Below are 21,905 nucleotides of genomic sequence, written 5' to 3' on the forward strand. Positions count from 1 at the left end.
AGTCTGGACATCATTCCTTTGTGAATCACTGCCAAGAACAAGAACCTGTCTTCTGTTTATTTAACTGCAGAAAATTGTCAGACATCCATGTCTGTATATCATCTATGCAGTCAAACAGTGAGCAAATTGATTTTAGGGCTTTAGGTTCTAGCGAAATATAAAGTTGAGTGTCATCTGCATATTGATGATAACTAATACCATGTTTATTAATGATGTGTGGTAACGGAAGCATATATAGGTTGAATAGTAACGGCCCAAGAATTGATCCTTGGGGGACGCCACAAGTTATTTTTTGACGTCTGGAGGAAGAGGTACCTAATGCTACATAGTAATCACGCCCAGTTAGGTACGATCTAAACCAGTCTAAGACTAAGCCACTAAGGCCTACCCAGCTCTGTAGTCGATCAAGAAGTATTTCATGATCAACGGTGTCAAAAGCGGCGCTTAAATCTAGCAGAAAAAGGACTGAGAGTTTGCCTGCATCCTTATTCAATCTCAAGTCATTTACTACCTTAACTAGGGCTGTTTCAGTGCTGTGGAGAGCTCTGAAACCAGATTGAAAAGTGTCATTTATTTGATTTACTTTGACATAGTCATTCAACTGAATTGACACTACTTTTTCAATGATTTTGCTAAGAAAGGAAAGGTTAGATATAGGTCGATAATTATTAAGAATTGTGGGATCAAGATTTCTGTTCTTTAATAGTGGTTTAACCATTGCAGTTTTAAAAATTTTAGGGAATTCACCCAATTGCAGAGACTGATTAACAATCGTTAGAACTTCATTTGCTAATGAGCTCAGAACCTGCTTGAAAAAGCTTGTTGGTAAAGGGTCCAGTTCACAAGTAGAGGATTTTAGTGATGAAATCACATCAAGTAGTGTTACCATGTCAACTTCTTGGAAATAAGACATATTAAAGTTAGGCTGAGTAACTGATATAAGGGTTGATGGTCTATTAGTGCTTGTTGCTATGTTCTGCCTTATACTAGTAATCTTGTCCCTAAAAAATATAGCAAACTCCTCACATTTTTCAACTGAAACAGTCTCAGGGAAGCCACAGGAGGTGGGGTTTACTAGCTGATCTATGCTTCTGAACAAGACAGCTGAGTTATTATTGGATGAATTGATTAAGGTAGAGAAATAGTTTTTCCTTGCTGATTTCACTTCACTGTTGTAATTCTGCAATGTTGTTTTATAAATATCAAAATGTACTTGCAATTTTGACTTTCGCCAACGTCTCTCAGCCTGCCTACAATCTTGCCTAAATTTTACAATAGATGGAGTGTTTCTCCAGGGCATCTTAATTTTACCAGAGATTATTTTAGTTACCTTTGGTGCCACAGCATCAATACAGTTCCTAACTCTGTGTGTGAATGTTTCAACTAGCTCATACCCATTTTCTGAGAGGGGAGGGAGGGACTGTATCATGTCTGTGAAGGCCACGGCACTGCCAGCACTGAGATAACGCTTGGTTATTGTGCGCTTTTCACTGAGTGTTCTAGTAGATAATGACATGTTGAAAAATACACCAAAATGGTCAGAGATTGCAACATCAGTAATTTTAGTATTATTAACCTCTATACGTTTAGAAATGACCAAATCTAAAATGTGGCCATGCTTATGAGTTGGGCCTGATACATGCTGTATGAGATCAAAAGAGTTAAGCATCCTCATGAATTCTGAAGTGATTGGATTTGTGGATATATCCATGTGAATATTAAAATCCCCAGCAATTAAAACATAATCAAAATCAATTAAAATCCTTGAAAGCATTTCTTCAAAATCTTCAAGAAAATCTGCATGTAGTCTGGGAGGATGATAGATAACAATAAAAAGAACTGAATAAGTACTGTTGAGTTGCACTGCCAGATATTCAAATGTAGGATGTTCCCCTAATGAGATCTGCTTACATCGGAATGCTTTATGGTAAAAACATGCAACACCACCACCTCTCTTATTTACTCTAGAGACATTAAAATAGTTAAAGTCGGGAGGTGAAGCTTCATTTAGCACTATTGCTCCATTGCTATCAAGCCAAGTCTCTGTTAGAAAAAGAAAGTCCAGACAGTAATCTTCAATTAATTTAGCTATTATAAAAGACTTGTTTGTGAGTGAGCGGACGTTTAGTAAGGAGACTTTGAAGACTTGATGTGTTTGATCAGCATCGCTTACATCACTTGTGCATTTCACTGGGATCAAATTTTGTTTGTTACAATGTTTTGTACCCTTATGTTTTCTTTTGATTACATTTTTATTTCGATTCTGAGAGCCATGCCACCGGCTATTTAAAATAACTGGAATGTAGCACTGACTAGGAGCATGGGTTCCAGCGTGTCAGACCTGAGAATTCACTGAGTGTGCAGGAGAAGTGGGTGAGTTCCTGCAAGACAGCAGACTGTAGTGTTGCAGAACCTCTTCAATCTCCTGGAGTTTACCTCTGAGACTGTGGACAGATTCTCTGACAGGAGATGGTGGGCTCCTTTGACTGACATTACTGACGTTACTGCTTGCGGTTTGGTGCAGATTCCGCATGTGAGTGATTCCATACATTAGATTATCCACAAGCATTTGAGTCCCAGCCCTGTTAGGGTGAAGCTGATCAGGTTTAAAAAGCTCAGGACGCCTCCAAAAAATGTTGAAATTGTCAATGAAGTTTACCTTCCGATGTGCACAGGCTGTAGTGAGCCAGCTGTTTAGAGCCAGCAGTCTGGTAAAGTGACCACTGCCTCGACGTGCAGTTGGTATCGGTCCAGAAATGAACACTTCACACCGGGAAAACTCCAGAATGTCGAACAGATGGTTAAAATCCTGTTTCAGTATCTCAGACTGTTGTTTGTAAACATCGCTAGAGCCGACATGTACAATCAGTCTTTCCGTAGCTGGATGGTCATGCAATATGTGTGGAATCATGGGTATCACTTCACAGACAGTAACACGAGGAAAGCAAAAGACCTTAATACTGTTACTCCATACATCTCTGATGACTGAGTCCCCAATTAGCAGCGTTTTGGGCTGTGGCGGTGTTCCTCGTCTTCTTTCACCATTAATGCCTCGGCGGCTAACATGGTTAGCATCCCGATGGCCAACATGGTTACCACCCCGATGGCCAACATGGTTACCACCCCGATGGCCAGCATGGTTACCACCCCGATGGCCAACATGGTTACCACCCCGATGGCCAACATGGTTACCACCCCGATGGCCAACATGGTTACCACCCCGATGGCCAACATGGTTAGCATCCCGATGGCTAACCCTCTTAGCATGCTTGTTAGCATGCTGCTGGCTAACACAGTTGGCAGCCTGGTGGTTGGTCCGCGAATGGCCAGAGTTATTTGCAAGCTTAGCAGCCAGACTGGAGTCGGATCTCTGATGCTGATTGGGGTGCGTTTGATGTCCTTGATGTCCTGGAGAGGGAGGCAGTATGTTGTGATGAGACTGCTCAGTTTCTGCTACTTCAGTTGAGGCAAGAGCTTCATATCTGTTATCGAGAAGAATGTTCTGTTCTGAAGATTGCTGCTTGCCGCCGCTGCTGTACTGGTTTCTGCTACGTTCCTTCCCCCGAACAAGAGTCCAGCCCTTATCATTGTTGTTGTTAACAGGATTAGGAGTTGAGGCCAAGATGAGCTTAGGCTTTGCCCCCAGTACATCCCAGCGACAATGGAGAGAAACGTCTCTTTCTTTGCCAGTCACAGGGACGGTTTTGTCAGCGGTTTGTGTGGCAAGAATCGAGTCCAGATATTCTTCCTCCTCCCTTATAGAATGTAAGGTATGGATTCTTTCCTGAAGTTCTGCAACCCTCTGAGACAGTTTGATACACTCAGAGCAAATAGATGATGTGGAAGCATGAGCCATAATCGCAAAAGCACCGGGCACAAGGCTCAAATATCAAAGTTAAAAATCCAAAGTGCAAAAATAACACCCAATAAGTTCTGGCAGGTATTTCACAGCTGAAAACAATATCAGCTGCTGATAAAACAGTGCACAAAAACCACTCACAAGGATGAGGCGCAAAAAACAGTTCACTCGCAGTGTCGGACTGTCGAATGTAAAAATGCTAAATAATCCTTTATAGATGAATGTAAAAAAGCTTACCAAGTGAAGTAACGAGTAATGGATCCTTTTAACTTGTAAAAATAACTTGAACTTGTAGATATAACTCAAATAAATGAAAGGACAGGCAGAGCTGACAGAAAAGCGTCTGTACAGGAGGAAAGCAGGAAGTGCATTTTCAAGTACTTTAGCCTAAATTCCAGCACCTGAAACACAAAGCAACATTAAAATTGGTCAGGTAAATGTTCCTTCCCCTGTTTTTGAGGGGTGTTTCTTTATACTACCACACATCGTTTCAGGAGGACACTAAAAAATGTGACGCGCGCGATGTGTGCGGAGTCGCGCGCTACGGTCACTCACGAAAGTATAACTAGCTTTATGGGAGACACGGAAAGGCATAGCTAAAAAGGAGAGCTCTTATGTGATTTAGGAATGTGGATTTTGTGTTTAAAAATGTCTTTTATAGAATTATTTGTTCAATTAATTGGTTCAACGCAGACAGATTTCTTCATAACTTATAATTGGTACGCTTCAAAGTTACCGGATCGAGGCAGACAGTTCCCGGAACGCACCCTTCAAAATGAAAGAGTTCCCGGATCCTGTTCCGGCAGGATCCAGCTCAAATTAAGCCCTGATTACACCCCTTCTCCATTACCAACATTACCAACATACCCCTTCTCCATCACCAACATTATCAGTAAACAGTAAACATTACCATTTTAATTGTGTACTTATAGTAGCAGGGTTGCCAACTCTCACGCACTGAGCGTGAGACACACGCATTTGACCGTCTTCACACGCTCTCACGCCACACATCCGATTTCTCACGCCGAAAAAATCTATTTACCTCTGATCTACATCTATGATTCAATGAGTTACTAGTTCGCTCTGGCGCCAACCACCCGCGAGCGATAGATCGCGATATAATACTTAATTTGTGTCCATTTTACATCCCCCCCGTCAACATTTTACGTTCGCCACCCAATAAATAAAAATAATGAATAAAATACGTGGAACAATACACAAAGTAAACGAGGTATGTGTAATTTAAACGCAACGACGTGTCTCTTGAACACTTGTGAGTTATTATGCGTATTTTCAAGTGCCACACAGTTATTCTCGAATGAAGAAGTAGTGGGTTGGCGCACGACAGCGCATTAGAGGGTGGAGTTGGATGTGGGCGGGGTTGGATGTCCAACTCCGCCTTCCTGCAGGCTGCAGCGAGACATACTTGGGGCATTCCGACAACCCTCGTTTATCCGCATAAAGACGCTACAGATTATATTGTCGATTTATACATAAATAAGAGCTAGACTTTCATTATCAATCACAGCAAACGGCATTATCTATGTCCAAAGACACACTGGCTCAAGGGTGTTGATTATTTAAAATAAAATACACACTGGCTATACCGAAGTTCACCTCTGACCACGACATCGCAGTATTACATCTAAATATCTAGTTAGGACAAAACTAGAGTGCTCAATGAACTTAGTCACTGTAACTCCCGAATATCATCTGTAGCGTCTTTATGCGTGTGCAAACGAGGGGACTCGGAATTTGTCACAACACGTTCGTTTGAAAATAATTCTCCGTCGTGCCTGCTGCTTGCATGTGCTAAATGAAATTGAGCATTGAGTATTATTACCGATTACAAAACGCAACAGGCTCTCAACAAGATGTTCGGTGCGGTGACATGTCAGTCATCTGGGGGGGCACTTGGGGTGGCCAATCAGAATACAGGGGGGTCCAGTGCCACCCCGGCCCCTGCTTTGGCTCCGCCTATGGTCACTCCAGAGCTATATCTCTATATTCAGTGTTTAACTAACTGGGTCTTAATTGTTTGTCATGCTTATAGTAGCAGTTGTTTTCATAATTTCAGTGGCATGCACAATCCTTGGGTCTCAACAGTGTTTTTTATTGGTGACGTAAGGTGAAAAGCCTGTTTACAACAAAATTGTGCAGCATAATTTACAGCAATGGGGCAATACAGACATTTTCAGTTTCAGTTGTTTCTTTTCCGGGACAATGTATATCCAGCATACAATTGAATCCATGTTAATTTTTGCTCATCTGAATGCCAAACTTAGTGTACATATAGAATACTCACATTAAGGCATTATTGTCATAAAAATAATTAAAAATATATATAATATCATAATAATAAAGTAATATAAAAATGAATAAATAAAACTCTCTTCTGCACGACCATGGCCAGTTCACTTTTCCTACTCGTCTCATCACTGCACTTGTGCACAATACATTAGGAATATTAAGGTAAGAATAATAGGATTCAGAAAGAAGAATCAGAAAATAAGTTGATTATATAATTATTTTCTGCCCTATTCTGGAAAATTTCAAATGCTTATTTTCAAATAAAATATACTATTACCTTTGCCTGAACATTCATTTTCAGAACAATTGTTGTTGAGTTATAACATTATTAACAGCTGTTAATGAAAATTTTTCCATTATTTTACCCTGAATGCCAGACTCATTTCACTGTGTATTAACAGCCTAAATTTTGTGCCAGTGCTGCCTGAACAGTAATGTAAACTGTTGTTAATTGTAATGTTTAATACCAACCTCGCCCTTTAAAAAGTTGGGTTTTCGCAATAGGACATATATTTTGTATTGCAGAATGCGACGGAAGTCAATCCCATTGGTAACATGTAGTTTGTTTCACGTCGCGATTGCGTAATCAAGAAAAAATGGCGGACGATGAAGACGATTATATGTCTGAAGCTTTCCTTAACCAAATGTAAGTTGTTTCAGTGTGGCAGTTTAACGGTCTTATGGACGAATAGAAATTAAATGGCTAGCAGAGTAGCATTTTTATAGTTAGTGCTGTAGCGTTGTAAGCCCGAGTGAACTGGCGGGGAGATAGGTTAGCTAGCTAGGGTAGTTATGTGCGTGCCAAACACTAGTTAGATGTGTATTTACTGGCAAGCTATGTTGATATTTAGAATAACTGCCGGTGTTGTGACATATTGCGCATGAATATGTGGAAGAGAGATGCAGCCTCTTCTCTTAAGCAGGCACACTTGTATCGGTCATGTAAGAGGACCCTTTGCATTTAAATCAGCAACGAAGGGTGCACTTACTTTATTTTTTAAAAGAGAATAAAATGTTAATTAAAATACGTTGATTTGCCAATACTAAACGTAATAGTGCACATACATAATTTTCTATACAGTAATTGTTTTATTCCATGATTGACTGGCATTTTCTAATATTGTTTCTCTCTGTGCAGATCTGTCTGCGTCTGCAATTGCATTTATAGTCTATACGTTCGACATTATGGGATTGTACATTTACAATTCATACTGGTGCTAATACGTCAACCTTTTTTTTTTTTACCAAACCTTGAAAAAACAGTATCAACTCAATAAACATAGACTACAAGTTATTTCTGAAATCTATACTGCAGCCAGGAAGGGACTTGGAAGGTCAGTCTAAGAAAAAAATATGTAATCAGAAAGACATCACTGTTGCAACTGCACTGAAATGCTTGAGCAACAAAATTACAAATATTCAAATTACAGGTCTGGGTCCTACATATTTTCCCTCTATTTGCCTAGGATTCAGCTGTGACCACAATGTGGCCAAGCAGTTCTATGAATCATTTTATCTACTACAAGTGATTTCAAAATCCAGGACCAGATTTGGATAAGAGGTTCAGATATGAATACCACCGAACTAAAATTGTGAAGTGTTTACATCCTGGAATAAAAAAGGGAAAATAATGTTTTTAAACATTTAGTTCTACAGAAAGAAGACTTTTTGACACCGTTGTTCTGTATGCAATTGTTTTAACAAATTTGACACATTAATTGATATTTTTCATTATTTAAACAAAATTGCATGGAGAAATTAAACACTCAGTCATTCGATGAGTCCTGGCCATTATCAGAAATCAATATTTTGTTATGGTTTGCAGGAATCTAAGCCTCAGATGACATTGGATGCTATTTAGTATATTGCATTCAAAGTTGGCTATAACTATTCAAATCTTAAATTTGTCTCAGTATGTAGCATACTGCTGAGACTGTTCTAAGTAACAGAAGAAAATGAGCTGTCAGAAACCACTGCAGTTTTTAAATTTGCTAGTGCAAATAGGATAATTGGCTAAATTGGATAAATTGACCTTAACTTACCAGGATTCTTCTAATTGAAATATTCTTCTAGCAATTCACCCAGCCACTAGCAGGAAGACTAGGAGGCAGCCTCATATAACAAAAGAATTAGACATATTATGCAGTTTTGTTGCAGATAAAAAAACAGTCATACAATATTAAAGCTTGTTTAATGTACAATATAAGGGTTCTTAACTACAAGTGAACATGCTTACACTGTTACATACACTTTTGCATGCATGATTTCTGAATTATGTAATGAATAAGAGAACTGATGAGGTTTTTATTGTTAATATTTTTTAGCTATTTTATGGACAATAATTTTTTTATGTAGCAAAATATACAAAAAACGGACTAACGATGACTCATATGTAACTTTCATACACAATTTTTTCTAATGATGTGGTTTGTTAATGCTTGTATATAATGACAGTGTGTACCCAAGTGCTAAATCAGACATACCAACTGCTTCTGATGTATATTGGTAATTTCTTCAATTAATTCACAAGTGAGAAATGCTATTTCACTCAGCTGCAGTACAGTAGTACACCACCACAAAGTGCATTCTGAAGACATCACAGATTTAAGCATTTGTTAAAGTTAAAAAGTATAATGTGCAGCATGAATATTAGTATAGATGACTTTCCTTAGTTAACTTATTTTTGACACCCTGGCAGAGTGGATGTTAGGCCTGGCGTGCCAATGGTGAAACGTGCAAAGGAAGCTTTAAGGAGAGAGGCACTTCACAAAGAGAAAAATATTCAGAATGTTCGGAAAAGCTACAAGGAGCAGGAGCAGAATAGAAGAGATGCAGCTCTGGGGACTTCAATAAGTTGTGAAAATAAAGGTTTTACACTGTTATCCAAGATGGGATACAAAGCAGGACAAGGACTAGGAAAAGAAGGTCAGTGCTACTGTGCATATGGACATTTAAATAAAAAAAAAAAAACCCTACATGCTATGGTAGAGTAGGATCACAGATTTCTAACCAGGTTAAACTGCTGGTATCTAGTCCCTTTGCCAGAATAAATATTTGGCCTTTTGGCTATCAGAATATGTGGTGCCTGATTTTGTTTTTGCTGTCATTGTTAAACTTTACATTTAAAGATTTATATTTAATGTCTTAGGTGCTGGACGAGTTGAACCAATTCCCCTCAGCATCAAAACAGGTTAGTGCAATTATGCCTAATTATTTAGGGCAAATAATGTATATGCCATTGTTATTACATAGAATATTTTAAGAGTGGAGAACTTAACATGTTTATTGTTTATTAGATAGAGGGGGTATTGGAATGATGGAGCTCAAGAAAAGGAAGGCAGAAGAAAAACTAGAAAATTACAGAAAAAAGGAGAAGATGAAACATCAGATAGAGAATAAATCTTTTGAGGATTTCAGGTATGCCTACATGCTCCTAAAGCAATTAATAAATGAGGGTCAAGTTAAGTACATCTATGTTGTGTGATAGTCAGCTATTGACATGTTTGGTAAAATCTTTTTATATTCCTCTTAAGGTTTATCTGTGGCTTTTAACAATAAATAAATAAATGGAGTCTCATTCCATCTTCTCTTATTCATCTGGGAACATATGTGAATGTTCAAAAAGAAGTTCACTTTGACATTTGTAAATAAGACATGCATTATAGTCATTTTTTGAGCAATAATTAAGTTTGATTTTTCATATATTTTACAACCATGTAGATGTGAGGACTCTGCCTGAAAGGTGTCTGTAGTTAGTGTGAAAGATAGTCCAAGAGGTACATATATTGTCATAAATAGAGGAATGCAGATATTGGTTGCATTCTGTTGTAAACAAGTTTATTTTAAAACAGATCTACATATAAATATCTTATAGCAGGGCCTGTCCAAGCCTTTACTACATTGACAAGAATATTGACTCTTGTCAATGCTTGATCATTCGCAAAGTTCCTGTAAACCTAACATACCTCATCAATATTATTAGCTTGCTTACATGTGTGTAGCCAGTTAAGTTTATTATAAATACTTTAATTAACAGTGAGACAGACAACAACATTATTTTATTTTTGTGTATTTTTTTTATTGTAACAATAATGGGAATTGTATTACTCATGCTATTTTTACTAACTGATGGTGGCAGTAAATCTAGAGACCACAGTTTTCTATTTATTTACTTATATCACAGAGAGCGCATGAGAACAGAAAAAGACAAGCACCAAACAGAGCAGGACCTGAGAAAGAGCCAGCGGGCCTGTGAACAGCTTGACACTCAAAAGGTCACCTCTACTAAAGAAATGTTGTGTGTGTGTGTCTGTGTGTCTGTCTGTGTTTACATAGAAGTTATCTTATTTTTTGGCTAGGGTATGATTATACCAAGGGACAGCTGGTACTGGCCTGAAGTAAATAAGGATGAAGATGAACGTAGTGATGAGTCTGACAATGAAGGGAGTAACGAGAAGGAGGAACTAACAGTAAGTATTAAGAAAGCAATCCTGAGCTAAATAACTGAGATTAGAAAATTGAGCCAGAATGTAAAGGAGAAACATTGCTATTTAACATAACAAAGAATTTTGTCTGGAGAACAAATACCTGTTGCTAATGGCTAATTGTGGTCATGGTGGTGGATTTTAATTAGTGGTGGTAAATCAAAAATTAAGTAACTAAACTGATGCTAATGCTTGTCTGTCTACAGAAATCAGAGAACAAAATAAACGTGCTGTATCATTAGCTAATGCTTTGAATTTAGCGTTATTCATTTGTGGACTTTAATGCACTACTGTGGCAGTTGTGGTTATTAGTAGTAGTACACAAACCCAACAGCCAAAAATAACCCTTTTTTCCTTTGTTGATAGAAATTGCAACACAAGCTGTTTTTGAGTGTGCTTTTCAAAGAGCACACAAGTTTTTATTTCTAAAAAAAAAAATCAAATGTATGTCTTTATCGCCTGTATCTCTTTAACGCCTGTGTTGAGTGCAGTTTTTTTCTGTCAACCATGTGAAAATGTACTCATTCCTTTTTTGTATATATAAACACACCAATTGTATCTGCTTGGGATTGCAACATTCCATGTTAAAATTGTGACCATGTTTAATTTTTCAGCCATTAGACAAGCTTCAGTTTATCACGTCATATCTAAGAAGCGTGCATTTCTACTGTTTATGGTGTGGGACAACGTATAGTGGTAAGTTTATTTTGTTTTCATTTTATGTTTGTTAGAGATAAAAATGCACAAAGGTACAATTATGATTTTGCAATCTGTTTATTTTCACAGATGAGGAGGATTTAAAATTGAATTGTCCTGGAGATACAGCAGCAGATCACAATGACTAAAATGTCAAGATGATTTTGTTACAATACCAAATTTATTTTTTATTTCTTCTGAAATTAAAACTCATGAGAGTTAAAACACTTTTGAGTCACCTTTCACATTTCATTCAACACTATTGAGAGCAAGTGGATGTCAGTATTCAGTGACAAAACAAGTTGATTGTTTTATTTTTAATAAATATGCATGACTTAATATTGTTTTAAAAACAGAACATGAATGTTATGCAAAGAACATCAAAGTAGTCATTTACAGTAATAATAATAAATTTTATTTATAAAGCGCCTTTCATGAGACCCAACTGTACAATAAAAAAAAAAAAATATTCTAAAATAATAAAATACACTGTAAAAAAATATTTTTTAACAAATATTTACTGTAAATAAATACAGTATTTTTCTGTCTTTTTCATAAGAGACTATACCTGTAAAATACAGGAAAATTACTTTTTTAAGAAAACTCCTTTAAAAAAGTCTGTAAATTTAAATTACAAGAATTTCTTGTTTTATAACAGGATTGTATATTTTTTTAAGGGTCTTGAGTGTTAATTTAGTTGTAAAAATGCAGTGTAAAAATGCAGTTGTCAGTGTAAAAACACAGAACAATGCCTATTGTAACTGTCACGGTGGGTCAGTCAGGACGCCACCAGAGGATGCGCACACGCACTCCTTCCCTCACACGCACGCCCACAACATCACAGAGCACACCCTCTCATTCCCGAACACTCCCACCATCACAATCACCCGAATACTGACGTCTGTCACTTAATGAGGTTCGGGTTGTATTTATTCTCACAGGTCGTGCCGTTCAGTGCTGCGCATTGTACTTGCACCCTCGCATCGCTTTGGAGAAGACCTGCCCTGCACATCAGATTGCTGCTTCTAAGTTTACTTTCTTCTTTGTTGCGTTTATTTCATTGTCCTGCCAAGTGGTCTGAGTTTTTACGTTCCTTTTGCAATGGAGAATAAAACCAGTCTCACTCAGCCTCTGCCTCCAGCTGCTTCTGTCCCGGCGTCACAGAATGTGCAGCCTGTGGCAGCTGGAGCAGAGGAGCTGTCGCCAGTAGAAATACTTGCACTTCAAGGTAGGACCATCGGAAAGCAACAACAGGAGATGGAGGAAAGGAGGAATTTAATGCATGTAATGTCAAGTTCTTTGCAGAGCCTTTCCTCTCAAGCGACAGCCTCCTCAACACCCGAGCTAGAGGAGAAGGTCCACATTGCACCACCGCAACCATATGGAGGAGACCCTGAGAAGTGCGACGGGTTCCTTGTGCAATGTGGACTAGAGGTGAAACGATTCTTCGAGTAACTCGAGTAATTCGATTACAAAAAATACTCGAGGCATATTCTTTGCCTCGAGGCTTCGTTTAATTTATGTCACCATCTATTTTAAATGTTTAAAATCCCGCTTTGTACTACTACGCAGCTCCGGTATCATTGTTTTACACTGACTGTTATAACTGACGCACAGGTTTAAGGCAGTGGATCCTGGCGGAACCAATAGTTATTGAACAAATAATTATTTCTATAAAAGACATTTTTTAAACACAAGATCCACATTCAGGCTTCCTAAATCACATAAGAGCTCTCCCTTTTAGCGATGCCTTTCTGCGTCTCCATAAAGCTAAAAGCTAGTTATACTTTCACGAGTGACCGTAGCGTGCAACTCCGCGAACGGCGGAAGCGTTCATACTTGACGTGTCACAATTCTGTGCAGTGTTGTCCGTAACGATATGTGATAGTATAAAGAAACACCCCTCAAAAAAAGGAATGAACATTTACCTGATGAATTTTAATGTTGCATTGTGTTTCAGGTTTGAAAAGTGCTGGAATTTAGGCTTAAAATGCACTTTTGCACTTAAAACACTTGTTGGCCTCAGTGATCCCTTGTCTCATGCCGCTGTTTGCGTTCCGGCATCGTTTGATTTACAAATTAAGCACTGGGCCTACCATAACACTAGCTACTTCCTCAATGCTTCAGCACCTAAACTGAAAGCATCCGCACGTGAACTGCGCTTCTCCAAGCGGAATAACAGCCAATTGCTTGCTCATTTTAAGAGAACTTTCATGTTGCATTACACACTATCAATATTATTGTGTTAAAAACACAAAAGTGTGATTTTATCCGATTACTCGATTAATCGATGAAAAAATCGACAGAATACTCGATTTAAAAAATATTCGATAGTTGCAGCCCTAATGTGGACTGTACTTTACGTACCGCTCAAAGCTGAGCGATAATGTGAGGGTGGCATATGTCATATCCCGCCTAACCGGTAAGGCGTTAGAGTGGGGAGCAGCCCTGCTCAAGAGCGAATCACCCCTTCTGTCGTCCTATGACTTCTTCATCGCAGAGATGCGTGAGGTGTTTCACCACCCTCGGCAGGGCAGTACGTGCGGTCAGAGCCTGCTAAGAATGAAGCAAGGCACGCGGCCCGCAGCAGAGTACGCATTGGATTTTCGTATTTTGGCAGCCACGAAATGGAACGATGCCGCCTTGGTGGACGTCTTTATAGCCAGCTTACGGCCAGAGTTGCGCGCCGAGCTAGCTTGTCGTCAGGAGGGGCAAAGCTTTAATCAGATGGTACGCTTAGCGGACACCTATGACCGTCTGATACAGGAGAGAGGCGCCCGCAGTTCGCCTATCCCCCCTCCGGTGAGTCCTACGCAGACGACCCCGAGGGAGAACACAGCTGTGGAACCGATGCAGTTGGGAGAGACGACCACAGCCAAGGAGACCGCTCGCCCGGGCGGTGGCAGAGCTCGGGTGAGTAACTCCTTGACTAGAAAATTGCTCTCCATACAAGCCACGGTGTCTTACAGGGATTGTTCTGTGGGGGTTTGTGCCCTAGTGGACTTGGGAGCATCGGGCAACCTGATGGACCGGAGCCTGGCAGAGCGGTTGAGAGTGCCCCTTAAACAGCTGGAGGAACCGCGGCATGTGCAGGCGCTGGACGGCCGGCCTGTGGGCGGGGGTGTCATACAACATCGCACAGCTTACCTCCGTCTCACTGTTCAAGGTCATACTGAGCACATTTCGTTCTTTATTTTGTCACACTTGCGTTACCCCATCACTCTCTGTTTGCCCTGGCTCCGTCTGCATAACCCACACATAAGGTGGTCCACCGGTCGTGTCCTCCGCTGGTCCACTCCGTTCAGACGCACACATCGCAGAGCTCCGGTTAGAGTGCTGACCACCAGTGTAGAGACCCCAATATAGCCAACTCCCAAGCGATCCTCAGCCAGTACCGGGACCTCGCGGAGGTATTCAGCGCCACAAAGTCAGCTCGTCTCCCGCCACATCGCCCGTGGGACTGCACCATCACCCTGAAAGAGGGCACCACTCCCCCCAAGGGCAGAGTTTACCCTCTCTCGCAGGAAGAGGAGACAGTCATGAGCCAGTATATCAGGGAGGCCTTTGCGCAGGGCTACATCACTCCATCCACCTCGTCCGCCTCGGCCAGCGTTTTCTTCGTTAAGAAGAAGGACTGTGGTTTGAGACCGTGCGTGGATTACCGAGGGCTCAATTCCCTCTTGGTGGGCTACTCCTACCCGCTCCCTCTAATGCCGTCTGCGCTGGAGCAGTTGCGGGCAGCAAGGGTGTTCACCAAGCTCGATCTACGCAGCGCCTATAACCTCATCCGCATCCGAGAGGGGGATGAGTGGAAAACGGCATTTAGTACGTCCACGGGACACTACCAGTACTGAGTCCTGCCTTACGGCTTAAAAAAAAAAAGTGTCATATTTTGTCAATTGTGATTTTTACACCCCAATCGAAATTTGTCCTCCGCTTTTAACCTATCTGTGCAGTTAGAATACACACACACTAGTGATTAGGGGGCTGTGGATCACACGTGCCCAGAGCGGTGGGCAGCCCTAGCCCGGCGCCCGGGGAGCAGTTGGGGTTAGGTGCCTTGCTCAAGGGCAACTCAGTCATGGCCTCAGGTCTGGGAATTGAACCCACGACCCTCCGGTCACAAGACCAGTTCCCTACCACCAGGCCATGACTGCTCCATGACGGCTTGGCTTCGGCCCTGTCGTTTTTCCAGGCGTTTATTAATGAGGTTGTACGGGAGTATCTGAATAGGTGTGTCGTACCTTACATCGATGACACCCTCATCTATTCACCCTCCTCGGACCAACATGTGCATGACGTACGTGCTGTTCTGGGCACTCTCCTGCGCAATAGGCTCTATTGCAAGCTTGAGAAGTGTGAGTTTCACCTCACCTCTAGCACTGGCTAGAGGGAGCTAGACATCCCTTCGTTGTAATCACGTAATATGTAATCACAAAAACCTGAAATACCTGAAAACCACGAAGAGGATGAACGCATGTCAGGCCCGCTGGTCTTTGTTCTTCTCCAGGTTTCGTTTCCAGGTTACCTACCGCCCAGGGGTGAAGAACACACGAGCCGATGCCCTCTCTCGCTCCTTCCCCGAGAGCAGGGATTCCACTGAGGAGGAACCGGTTCTCCCAGCGGATTGCTTCCTCGGTGCAGTGGAATGGGAGCTCGACAGGGCAATGTCCGCGGCTAATACACATCCCAGGTGTCCGCCTCATCGTATAATAATAATAATAATTGTTATTTGTATAGCACCTTTCATACATACATGCAACTCAAAGTGCTTTACAGTATAAATAAAATAAACATTAAAAGGAGATAAGACAAAAAGAACATGTTAAAAGAAATTAAAGATAAAAATATTAAAATAACACAAAAAGTAAAAAAGTAAAGTAAATAAGATAATAAAAAGTAAAGTAAATAAGATAAAACTATTAAGATAATTGGATTTAGAAAATAATAGACAACATAATGTAATAAAGTAAATAAGATTGAGAATTTCTTAACTAAAAGCGGATCTAACCAGGAATGTTTTGAGACTGTTCTTAAAACTATGCAGGGATGAAATGCCTCTGAGCTCTTCAGGAAGAGAATTCCAGAGCTTTGGGCCATAGTGGCTAAAAGCACCCTCGCCAATCTTTAATCGGCTTTTAGGAATCACCAGTAGATTACTGTTTGAATTACTGTATGTATGTACCCCTGGCGTAGCGCACTCCACTCATCAGCTGGGCACACACGTCTCTTGGTACAGGTCATCCCGGATCCACGAGGACGTCACAAGTGCTAGGAGCCCGTTACTGGTGGCCGGGTATGCACCGAGACGTCATGCGACATGTAGTTTCGTGTGCAGAGTGCGCGCGGAGCAAAGTACCGCGCACCCCACCAGCTGGTAAGCTACTACCTCTTCCGATTCTCAAGCAGCCCTGTGTAACCGGTGGATGTCTGTCGTGCTACCACCATCACCAAACAGTCTGCGTTGTGTTTCGTTATTCTTTAATTCTGGCAAAAGAACAATCCAACCTTTAGTGCTGGATAGGTGCTCCTGCCTCTTCTCTGCTCTCCTCCTCATACAATGCAGAATTACAATGCGGTCCACAGAGGGGATAAACAGGACTAAACTACATGCAACTATAACAATAACGGTTATTTATTTATTTATTTTTTAAATGGCCCACCTCTACCCCCCCTCTTTGGAGGACAACTTTGTTTTTATGTACAGTTCAAATGACAATTATAACAATATGCAAAGTGATAATTATTGGGGTTAGGTGGACCAAGAAAAGAGGGGGAGAGAAAGAATAAAAAGGGAAAAGACAGAAGGGCAGGGGGAAAAAATAAATAAATAAATAATAATAATTATATATAAAGAAAAAGAAAAAAATATATAGCCGCAAGCGGCGATTGGCAGGTTCACACACAAATAGGCATTTTGGCCCCAATAAGCAAAAGGAAGCCCAAAAAGGTCCTTTAGACCTAAAAGTGAAAAGAAGCTGTTTGGGATTGGCCAGTGTGTGCTCTACCGAGTGTGTGATGACATCTGCGTGTGTCAGAAAAGGAGACACAGAAATAGCACATCTGGCTAGGGCTGCATCTATGTGAACAATATAGGAAGGCCTGCACGTGTCTATACATGATTGGGCCTGTATATTACAGACAGAGAGAGATTGAGGGAGCCAGAGACTTTGGGTGCTTTGTTAATTCACTCTTAGCACGCCTAACATGACTGCCCGTGTATTCAAAGTATGAATGTAGTCTGCAAAGCCTGGCATAACATGACTGACATAACTGACATGACTGGAATGACTGACATATACTATACATATACTATAGATATGCATACAAACTATACATACATTTAGGTAGAAGTGTGTGTGTGTGTGTGTGTGTGTGTGTGTGTGTGTGTGTGTGTGTGTGTGTGTGTGTGTGTGGTAGTGTATGTACTCAAACTATGACAACATATACTAATACCTATATATACATAAGCATACATAGAAACTATACATACATATAGGTAGGGGTGCACGATATGACGATATAAAATCGTGAATGGCGATAACGAGTGGAGAATCGCAGGCGATCTACCAAATTAGAGAAATCGTATAGATCGCCTTTGCCAATCAGCGCAATGACTTTTTTATGCTGGTTCCCACCGATGCGTCAGACGTAGGGCGTAGGACGGACCAATCACAGCGAACTGTGCGTCTTCCACGCCTCCTTGTTGTGTTTGTAAAAACTAAAAACTGCGTGGACAACGACGGCTGAAAGCCAAACCGAGGAGCTGGTAAAGAAGAGGAAATCCACCTCTGTAATCTGAAATTGATTCGGATTTTCTTCCACTGACCAAGACCAAACTACAGCGATATGTAAAGTGTGCAAAGAACACGTGAAAACGTCCGATGCCAGTACAACAAATGTATTCAATGACTTGAGACATAGACATCCCAAGTAATATGCCGAAAGTGAAACAATACGGGCAGCCGCCTCACAAGTGACCATAGCGCGCGACTCCGCCATACCTCGCGTGAACGATATGTGGTAGTATAAAGAACCATCCCTCAAAAACAGGGGAAGGAACATTTACTTGATGAAGTTTAAAGTTGCTTTGTGTTTCAGGTTTGAAAAGTGCTGGAATTTAGGCTAAAGTACTTGAAAATGGTTGAAATTGTAACTACTTCGTTTCACAACAAATAGCTGTCTGACTGAACAGTTCTCTTTACGTTAACATACGAGCCTCTTGTAATTCCAGGACGAAACATGAGAGAACGTGAAGACGTTAAGATTGGGCGTTTTGAAAATAAACAACCATTAAATAATGTGAATAAAAAGCGAATTATATCGAATCATTTCGACTATATGTATAAATATTAGGGGTGACCTGCAATAGTCGCTGATTCGACTATAGTCGACTATGCCCCCTATTCGACCATGAACGTCATAGTCGAATGTACCATTCTAACTGCATGGGGGTGCCCAAGGACGCTGCTAAGCATTAGTTGTTACATTAAATGTCTTTGTTTTCGTTATATATAGCCCTTTGTCAAATAAAATCATCCTAATTTCCGTTAATAAATATTTTTAAATGATGTGTGCGCATTAACAATAGGCATCTTCCTTACTACACATTAGAAAATCACACCCTGCAGTTGCACAATCCAAATGAGCGGAGCTGAACACGCTACAGATTATAACGGCTACTAAAAAAACTTCAAAAGTATTTTGAAAAAGATAAATATGAATCAAACAAAGTAAAGTGCAAGTTATGTCATCAGCGCCTTTTATTTCGCACGACAACAACCAACCTGGCATACCATTTAAAACGCGTAAGGCGAAAAAAACTGTTCAGCCGTTTGTCATTTCTGTGTGTCATCTCATCGCGGTGCGTCTCGGCAAGTAAGCCTATAAACATTTTTTGTTGCTGTTTGCTTTTTAAACCTTTCCTTGAACCTTTCCTTATAATTTGTTTGCTGTTGTGTGGCAATTTTTTAAATATATTTTCAGGCAGGCATATTTTATTTTAAATATTTTTGACATTTTGCACAGTGCCAGTTCGATATGTGCACTGACGGTTAATGTTCTCTAACGTTTCATAAAAAAATAAATAAGTAATAAATAAAAGCGGAATAAAGCCAACCTACCATGTTTATTCATTTATCTGAGTGTTTTTGGTTTTTACTTTGAAGTGGAAAAAAGTCCTGAATGAGAACGAGATCCCGTTTAAGGTGCTCTTAAAAAAAACCTGATTCGACTATTAGTCGACTAAAGGGAAAATTGGACGAATCAGATTCGACTATGAAAATCCTTAGTTGAATACACCTCTAATAAATATTTAACTAAGTTTAAAGTGCTGGGAAATATTTAGTGCAATAGTGCGCTTTAACAGTGTAAGGAACTGCATGACGCAGAGCAGGGAGGCGGACACAAACACTGAGGAGAGCGAGATTTAATGAATGGACAGAGTCGTAATACCGGGCGGGGTCATAACAGGTAGGCAGTCCGAACATGAAATATAAACGGGCATGGTGGCACAAAGAACAAAACAAGGCAGGGGAAACAAAACTAGGCTGAACGGCACTTACGACGAAGACAAAACAGAAACAGTTAAATACACTAGAGCACGAACGAGGCAAGAGAATAAACAGGTAAGTAGCACAAAATAACCGATACCGACATGGGAGACACGGGGACTATAAATACATTGAACTAGACTAGAAACAGGCAGGGTTGCCAGGTCCTACAAAAATATCCCGCAAAAGTCAGTGTAAAACCCACCCTTCAGCAGCCTAAACTAGCCCAAAGTCGTTGACGGGGGGATGGGGGTGGCGAGTGTTTAAAATGGAGACAAATTAAGTATTATATCGCAATCGATTCTTTGTGTTGACTTGTAACCCCCGTGGTGGCCCAACTCAAAAGTAGCCCAAAGAACCGCACCCCGCGACCCCAGAATTTTTACCCGCGGCTGGATTTTCAAACAAGCCCAATTTGGCGTGAAACCGCAAACCTGGCAACTATGGAAACAGATGAAGACAATAACGACATGGGCGTGGCAGATGTGGGGAAACCATAGAAACACACAACAAGGCGGGCTCAAGGAGCAGGGAACAACAGACACGAGGAACAGGGAAACCGGAGTGACAGCTAGGAGAGGGGGGCGTAGCCCTACGTGACACAGTGGCACGTGTGTTGTTTACATTTTTTGTTTACAATGTTTGCACATGGAAAATTGCAATATCATTAATTTAAATCTGCTTAAAAAGAAAGCTTTGTATTTTTCACGAAATCGTGATTTTATGAAAAAAATCGTGATACTATTTTTTTTCCCATATCGCCCACCCCTACATATAGGTATAAAGGTGTGTGTTTGAGAGAGAGACAAAAAAGAAGCCAAATATCAGTTTGTATGAGCATGTGTTAGTCACTGAGATATGGATGGGTATGGCTAGGGAAGTGTTATTGTGAATGCTATAGGAAGGCCTGCTTGTGCCTGTGCCTCTATATTAGACACAGAGAGATCTAGGTAGCCAGAGCAATGTTTACTTAGGGCACAGAGATGGGAGGGGGAATGTGGGTGAGAGTGTGAGAGACACTGAGTGTGTGTGAAGTTTCAGTTTCAGGGAGAAGGTGACAGAGGCACTTTAACATGCATTTTAATGCATTGTATATAATATTGCACTGTAGAGCCATACGATAACCGATTTGGATGAAACTTGGCAAATTTGTTCAAGATGAGATTGTGAATGGGCTTGTGCATTTTGGTCAGAATTGGATAAAATATGAAAGAGCTTTAAGAATATGAATATTCTATGTATCGATGCTGTCCATTAAAAAATACTTAGCAGGTATAAGTGTCCTAAAATCCAAAACCTTCGGATTGTTTTTTGATTTCACAGTCTGTAGAGTATTATAAGACTTTGCTTGACATGATAGTATGAAAATCCTAGGAGCAGTATGAAAAGTGATGATTTCAAACTATTATTAACTGTAAATAAACTGTGCATTTTTTAATAGGACATGTAATGGAAAAGTTGTTTGCACTACTACAAGGAATCAAGAGTCCAATTGCATGTTCCCAAGTGGAATTATGTAGGGGATATACTTGCTTTTTTTGCAATAGCGCCCCCGGTGGCCAATCGACACCCAGATGGAGTACGTCATAGGGCGCGTGCACTTGCCCACACCCAAGAGGTTTCGTGCAGATTGACCAATGTTCAGCCTGTCAAACCCGTGCTGATCTCATTGCATGCAAGTTTTCTTCCGTTAGAGCTCCAAAACGCAAAATTTACAATTGAGTTTACGCCCCCTCATTTGATTGGCTTATACTGATTAGGTAGTGAGGAAATTAGCATTTTTGCTAGATACATTTTAAAGTTCAGACTCTTCTGAACGTTTGGATACCACATATGTGCATGTGTGTAAAAAAATCCAGGGACTAGTTTGCGCTCAAAAATGTGCGCGATTTTGCACATTATGCAAATGAACTCGAAATCTAAGTGGGCGGAGCTAAATGGTTTTTGAGGCTTTTTTGTTTGGCTTGAGCCAAGGAATCCATGAGAAGTGGAATTTCGTTTCTA

At 40.5% G+C, this 21,905-nt stretch overlaps 2 protein-coding genes across 5 annotated transcripts in view; both read left to right on the forward strand.

Annotated features, from left to right (window-relative positions):
- Positions 1–6,700: 6,700 nt before the first annotated feature.
- On the forward strand, positions 6,701–11,577 carry gpatch11 (G patch domain containing 11). The gene is made up of 8 exons (XM_076974093.1): positions 6,701–6,815; positions 8,868–9,094; positions 9,318–9,359; positions 9,466–9,586; positions 10,353–10,443; positions 10,528–10,638; positions 11,268–11,349; positions 11,440–11,577. Exons 1-8 carry the CDS (start codon positions 6,766–6,768, stop codon positions 11,496–11,498), a joined length of 783 nt encoding a protein of 260 aa, XP_076830208.1. The 5' UTR covers positions 6,701–6,765; the 3' UTR covers positions 11,499–11,577.
- A 151-nt stretch (positions 11,578–11,728) lies between these two features.
- LOC143476104 (uncharacterized) overlaps positions 11,729–21,905 on the forward strand; it is a 52,225-nt gene continuing 42,048 nt past the window's right edge. For 3 of the 4 annotated variants that reach the window (XR_013121226.1, XR_013121225.1, XM_076974092.1), the window contains exons 1-3: positions 11,729–12,783; positions 14,116–16,042; positions 16,589–16,726. Coding sequence is in view for 2 of the 4 variants with exons in the window: in XM_076974092.1 (XP_076830207.1) it covers positions 15,910–16,042; positions 16,589–16,726 (271 nt within the window). In the remaining 2 variants the exon portion in view is untranslated. The remainder of the gene's footprint in view (positions 12,784–14,115; positions 16,043–16,588; positions 16,727–21,905) is intronic. The other variant, XM_076974091.1, reaches the window with a different exon arrangement.

The sequence above is a fragment of the Brachyhypopomus gauderio genome, chromosome 15, assembly GCF_052324685.1.
Source record: "Brachyhypopomus gauderio isolate BG-103 chromosome 15, BGAUD_0.2, whole genome shotgun sequence".
NCBI lineage: Eukaryota > Metazoa > Chordata > Actinopteri > Gymnotiformes > Hypopomidae > Brachyhypopomus > Brachyhypopomus gauderio.